Source organism: Palaemon carinicauda, chromosome 5 (genome assembly GCF_036898095.1).
Source record: "Palaemon carinicauda isolate YSFRI2023 chromosome 5, ASM3689809v2, whole genome shotgun sequence".
NCBI lineage: Eukaryota > Metazoa > Arthropoda > Malacostraca > Decapoda > Palaemonidae > Palaemon > Palaemon carinicauda.
This window is the reverse complement of record NC_090729.1, coordinates 156,296,088-156,298,571: the sequence shown is the minus strand read 5'-3', so window position 1 is coordinate 156,298,571 and position 2,484 is coordinate 156,296,088. Positions and strand designations below refer to the sequence as shown.

At 34.8% G+C, this 2,484-nt stretch overlaps 1 protein-coding gene across 1 annotated transcript in view; it reads left to right on the top strand.

Moving 5' to 3' along the window:
- The first annotated feature begins 302 nt into the window (after positions 1-302).
- The window catches only part of LOC137641218 (fasciclin-3-like), a 19,473-nt gene continuing 17,291 nt past the window's right edge, over positions 303-2,484 (top strand). Inside the window, exon 1 of the mRNA XM_068373655.1 lies at positions 303-318. Within this exon, the coding sequence (XP_068229756.1) occupies positions 303-318 (16 nt within the window). The remainder of the gene's footprint in view (positions 319-2,484) is intronic.

The window sequence follows — 2,484 nt, the reverse complement described above, 5'->3', positions numbered from 1 at the left end:
CGGGGTTTATTTGCACACACGCACACGCATATATATATATATATATATATATATATATATATTATATATACATATATATATATATATATATATATATGTGTATATATATGTATATATATATATATATATATATATATATATATATATATATATATATATATATATATATACAGTATATATACATACATAGTTTCTATTTTTTTATTGGTTACCCAATAAATTATCTCTTATTGTCATTCGCTTCATTCCATCATGAGTCAAATTGGAGAAATGAAAAGTTGTAATCTGCATTTTTGATTAACATGATAAAAGATATAGGTTAGACTTGTTCTCCTGGCCTAACCATTACTTCTCAGTCTAATATAATTGTAGACCCAACAAAAGAATTTCTAAGACATGAAGCGGAAACAAGGAGGTTAAGACAAAATGAAATTTTAACTCGTTCGGTATTATGCCCTCACCAATAACAACACAATTCAATAAAAATTAAAAAAAAAAAATTCTCAGAAATCCAAGGAATATATATAAAAGTCCAAGAAAATTCAAGGAAATTCAATGAAAATTCAAAGAAATTCAAAGAAAATAGAAGAAAATCAAAAGAGATCCAAGAAAATTAACAAAAATCAAAGACAATTCAAGGATATTCAATGAAAATTCAGGGAAATTCAAAGAAAATAGAAGAAAATTAAAAGAAAACCCAGAAAATATAAAGAAAAACCAAGGAAATTCAATGAAAATTCAAGAAATTCCAAGAAAACTCAAAGTTAGGGAACACGACATTAGGGGATGCAATAGCTCAGTCCCAAAATGCCAGAGCCCCAGCAACGCCGCCTTTAAACCGGGGAGATGGAAGAGTTATTTGATAACGCCGAACGTATATTGGGTGGGCGTAAACCGATTCACCAAGAGTTACGGCTTTGTAGAGGCATTTGACGGAAGCACTTTCGAATTTTGTGCGGCGCTGAAATAATAATGTTCCGTGTATATGATATTTTCGTGTTGGTGAAAAAAAAAATTAAAAGGATGCTGGCAAATTTGTTTCTTTTTTATATACGTTTTTCTTTCCTCTTTTTCTATTAATGAAATAATCTGGAGTATTTATAGGGCATTATTCACTATACCGATCACCGTTCGATCCGTGAAATTGATTAACGATGGTGTTACGACCTTAAAATCGTTACTGGTTCTTTTAATCAAAATAAATGCTTCCAACAACCATCATTGAAATATGGGAAATAAATATAAAAAGAAACTCACGAAAAAAACACACGTTTATTTACAAACTTGTATAAAGAAAACCAACGTTACTAATTCGTTTACTTTAACTGACAAATCTAATCAATCAAACATCAATAGAAAAGGGGAACAGTCAGTAGGGTAGAAATACTTAAGGGACGATTCTGGTACGGAGGCTTCAGGCTTGAGAACATTGCAGAAGGGCGGCTGAAGTTCAGATGAAACGAGCACGATGACCGGGTTCGAAGACGTCACAAAAAGGGTGGCATTAAGAAGGAACATCAGAGGTCTTCTTCCAAGAATTCCGTGATACTGTTGACTTAAGGCAGGCTGCAGGCAGTGTTGGCTACTTCTCGTCAGATGCAGGAAGGGCTGGCTGCTTCAATTTGTCTCTTCATCTCGGCCGTAACAGGATTTTGGAAAAAGGCTTTTGTTGTTTGAAGGGAATGTTAGAATCAGGCTCTATCAGACTTCTGGTCTTCTCTGTTTCTTATCTCGTTAGGACTATGTCTTCTTTGGACATAGTTCCTCTCTAGTTTTATGTCCTGTCCTATCTCTCTGGGACAATCTCTTCTTCAAGTATGAGCGGAGTCAATTACAGTGGGAAGTGGTCATTTCCATAGAAGGCGTTCTTTTTTACAATTCTGTGTCTCTGTTGGCTTCCTCAAAAACGCCTACTTCGATCACGCCATGGAAGCTTCTAGAAGAAATTTCTGATGCAATCTGGACCTCGTGTTAATTCGTAACAAAAAGGACAGCACATGTCCTTCCATTATGACATATTTCATAAACAAGGATTTCCCTCAGGCTCAGTTTCTCAAAATATGCTGACTCCACTAATTAAGAGGATGACATCTTGGCCAAAACAGAACAGTCACCTTATCACGGCAGGCACTCTCGTCGAGGCTCTGTTTTTTTTCAAAATGCCGACGACAGTGAAGTGATGACAGGTTTGACTAAACAATAGCGTTGTCAGATCTCGTCTCGCCTCGCTGCTCACACTTTGGGAATAGATATTTTTGTCTTTTATAACATATCCCTTTAAAAGTGTTGTATCTACCCAAGACAGATGGGTCTGGTCAATATTTGAATGGGTGACCAACAAGACAAGGCAACCGTCTTCTGAGGGTAAAAAGGGAGTACGGTAGCAAAAAGTTATTTATATTGTTTGAATATATATAGATTTATATGTATATATATGTATATGTATAGTGTACTCAACATGTCAAAATAACGGCTACGCATTTA